This window comes from Wasmannia auropunctata, unplaced genomic scaffold (genome assembly GCF_000956235.1).
Source record: "Wasmannia auropunctata unplaced genomic scaffold, wasmannia.A_1.0 LD336106.1, whole genome shotgun sequence".
Taxonomy (NCBI): Eukaryota; Metazoa; Arthropoda; class Insecta; order Hymenoptera; family Formicidae; genus Wasmannia; species Wasmannia auropunctata.
Window position 1 is genome coordinate 2,497,059 of NW_012026784.1, and position 3,823 is coordinate 2,500,881.

The 3,823-nt window shown below is 41.1% G+C and overlaps 1 protein-coding gene across 1 annotated transcript; it reads right to left on the bottom strand.

The window, feature by feature from the left end:
* Positions 1–221: 221 nt before the first annotated feature.
* Positions 222–3,556, bottom strand: LOC105456568 (zinc finger protein 135-like). Its single transcript, XM_011700716.1, has 3 exons — positions 3,315–3,556; positions 2,883–3,111; positions 222–2,801 (listed from the first exon to the last, which is right to left on the bottom strand). Exons 2-3 carry the CDS (start codon positions 2,991–2,993, stop codon positions 222–224), a joined length of 2,691 nt encoding a protein of 896 aa, XP_011699018.1. The 5' UTR covers positions 2,994–3,111; positions 3,315–3,556.
* Between the last annotated feature and the right edge of the window lie 267 nt (positions 3,557–3,823).

Below are 3,823 nucleotides of genomic sequence, written 5' to 3' on the forward strand. Positions count from 1 at the left end.
AACAGTATCTCTTGATCTCTCGAGTAACTGTTATCAATCGTAGATGTCGTGGGATTACACATGAAAAATTACAGAGATATCCGAAGAACAAAATCTCCATTCAAAATTTTCAAGAAATTGCCAGACTTTATACAGACATGAACTGGCAATTGCTATGTACATAATTGCATATAGTATATATATATATATATATATATAATTGCTATATCACTCCTGCGACATTACGTGGATTTTAATTTACTTAAGTTTTCACCAAGATGATTGTTCAGGTGAATTCGGTATTTTTGCATATCGCCGAATTTCTTTCCGCACTGGGAACACTCATTGTCCCCGTGCACCTTCTCGCGATGGTTCGAATGGCTGGCGTGGCTACTGAACGACTTGTTGCAATCGGCGCACTGATACAAGGACCGATTGTTCGTGTGTTTACGGCAATGGGCGTCCCTGGCTTCCCTACACCTGAAACTCACGTTGCAGTGTTCGCAAGTGAACAGCCTCTTGTCCGCGTGCAGCAAAACGTGATCCTGCAGAGTTTTGCCGTCTGCAAATGTGACGTCGCACTGCGCACACTTGTACCGCTTCTCGTCGCTGTGCTTGCTCCTAATGTGCTTGATCAGCATCGATTTGACCTTGTACACGACCTCGCATACGTCACACTGAAATACACGAGGCAAAATCTTGCCCTCGTGCACCTTCTCCTTGTGCGCCTTGAGCGACATTTGATGCTTGAACTTCTCCTGGCACTCGTCGCACTCGTACCACGGTTTCTGCTTCATTATCAGGGGGTCCTGACGGTCGAGCTGGTGAGTGCCGATCATGTGATGCCTCAGCATGCGGAAGGTCGGTAGGTCGCAGCTGCACACGGGACACGTGAATATCCGCGAGAGCGACACGCTCTTGTCGTTCGTCCAGTGCTTCTCCAGATGTTCGTTCAGATTCTGCTTCTTGAGAAACGACTTGCCGCATATCTCGCACGTGTGGCGCAAGGCCAGGTGGGACTTCTTGTGGAATTTCAACGAGTGCGTGGTCATACACCGGTGGCCGCATATCTCGCACTGATAAGGCTTCTCACCCGTGTGCTTGCGATAGTGCTCCTTCAATCGTGCCTTCAGCTGAAACGACTTGCCGCACACCTCGCAAACGTGCGGCCTCGCCCCCTTGTGCACGAAGAGATAGTGCTCGTACAAGGAGTTCTCCCCGCTGAACTCACGGCCGCACGTACTGCAGACGAACTCGTCCATGTTCTCGTTGTGCCGCATCTCGTGGAACTCGAGTCTCTCCCGGCGCATGAAGTGCTTGCGGCACTTCGAGCAGTGATACTGCCGCTGCGTGACCGGTTTTGTCACCTCCCCGTCGACCAGACACGCACCAGGGTCCACGCAGAAAGCGCAAATTGCTACATCATTGCTAACATTGAGATCCATGTCCTTTATCAATTTTCTGCAGATAGCGCACTTTCGCTTCGAAACAGTCCTCTGATTGCTGTCCGCTGTCCGATTTCTGCTGTCGGTTTTAATATTTTGCATCGTTTTGTAGCTGGAGTGATTGCGCTTCTTCTGATGCTCGCCTAAATTTAGTTTCGTTGTGAACGTCGTGTTGCAGTCCAGGCAAATGTACCGCATCGGGCTCTTGTGCATGTTGAGATAGTGATTCCACAACAAGTTTTCATTCTTACACTCCTTGTCGCATATCGTGCAAACGCATCTGTCCACTTTGTTCAACTTGTGTCGCTCCATGTGAAACTCATACTTCATCTGTGAAATGTAACAGGTCCCACACAAATTGCATATTTGTCTTACATTACTTCTCGGTACATTCGTGTCATTTGTATAACCTTCGTTTTCAATTTTCGTCACGTCCATTGTACCGTCATCTTTCATTTCTTCGTCGTCTCCGAGGCATTCCATGTTATCGTTTTCTGACTGCAATATTATTAAATCAACTGCGTTCGATCTAACATAATCATCACTCGATTCATTTTGTTCCGCTGCCTCTAACTTTATTCCAAATGCTCGTGACATAGTAAGATTCTTGTCAAGACACTTCTTTTCCGTCATGTACCCTGTATTATGTTCCTCCTCAATTTTCATCTCTTCACATTCCACATCATTGTTTACCGATTGAAATGTCATTAAGTCGGTTATACTTGATCTGTTGTGATCGCTGCTCAATTCATTTTGTTTCATTACACCCACTTTTGCTTCTAGTTTTGGCGACTTGGTGGGATTGACAGGCCTTCCAATAGAAATACTTTCTTGAAACTTCCTCTTTGTACTTTTATTCGATTCACGTGACACGCGAGTTTTTTGCAACGTAACGCGAGGATTTGCTTCCTTTTGCGACCTTCCTATCCCATTGATATCTCGTTCATTATCATCTGTCACATCGACAATATCATAATTCGATAACACTTCATGTAATTCATCCTCCGTATCGGATTTTTCTGTAGAGACATCGATAAACTCCATTGTGTCTTCAAATATTTGACTACTTTCTTCCACTGTTCTCTCCATTTGATCCACAACAATCAATGAAATTTGAAATGTTCCATCTTGAGAATTGCTCTTTATCAAGATCATTAAATCCTTATTGCAATTCGGACAGGCATATATCATGTCATTGTGCAATTTCGAAATCACCACACTTTCCAATTTCTCCTTTCTATCGACTTCGTAGAAAGAGATAATTTTAGTCTCGCTTTCCTTCGAGTGCGCCAATACATTTTGAGTAAAATCATAATAACTGATAACCTTGTTATAACAGTCTAAGCATATATATTTGGAATCGTCGTCTTGTGAGACCTATAAAAAAAATTGGATGTAGATAGAACAAAAAGAGATGTAGTGTACACTTATTTACAGTAATTTAACTAATTTGCGTACCTTGATTCGTAAAGTCTCATTTATCATCTGCGCCAAATTATTTAATTCATCGAAGATATACGCTAAATGCTCAGATTTAATGCCACACAGACGACATATATCGTATTCCATTTTTGATATTTCTGCAAATTGAATTTGAAAACTTCTTTTCAAAAACAATTTTATAATTTTGAAAAATGCAATATTCCCACAGATATTGTATCAGTGGACTGTCCTTAAGAAATATAACCTAATAAGGAAGAGAACAATTATTGAAGAATTTTACATAAAATAAATTGTGTTAATTACAACTATAAAGAAAATCAACTAATTATCTCTGATCGTTTATACATATACATATATAAACAATTCTTGATAAAATAATTTAGTACCAATTAGTATAAGTTAAATCAAATATCCTACTCCGTCTATTGATTACGTTTTAATACATACCTTTTCTCTTTTAAAAATATCATAGATTCCATAAAATATTCTTAGAGACAAAATTGCAGATATTTGGTTGTTAAAATTTTAACGCGCTTTGAAAATTGCTATTTATATGTATAAACTATCCTCTTTTTAAATGCTGAAGCTCTCAAGTTCAACACCTTGTATAGGTTAAAGTAGATGGGCGCAAAAAATATATCTACAGTTCTTTAAGCCGGGAACACAGACTTTTGCCGCTATTAGAGAGTGCCGCCATAGTATAATCACAGTATAACCATGGACCTAAGAATACATGGATGGCATTGAAATATAATACTGGAACGCGCACTGGCGCTAATTTCGCCATAGTGGCTGCGTTCCGCAAAGCCACCGACGAAGAGTATAGGCCGAGACACAGACTTTTGCATAACGCTGCATAACGCATAAAGGTTCATCTACAATGAGAGTAGTAAGTCGTAAGCCGTAAGAAATTAACCAATCGCAGTCGAATAAAAGAAGAATACTTGACTATGATT

Coding starts and splice junctions, on each gene's coding strand:
- LOC105456568 (XM_011700716.1), bottom strand. CDS start 2,993: ATGGAATACGATATATGTCGTCTGTGTGGCATTAAATCTGAGCATTTA. Junction 2,802..2,882: donor ATGAGACTTTACGAATCAAG/GTACGCAAATTA, acceptor TTTTTTTTATAG/GTCTCACAAGACGACGATTC.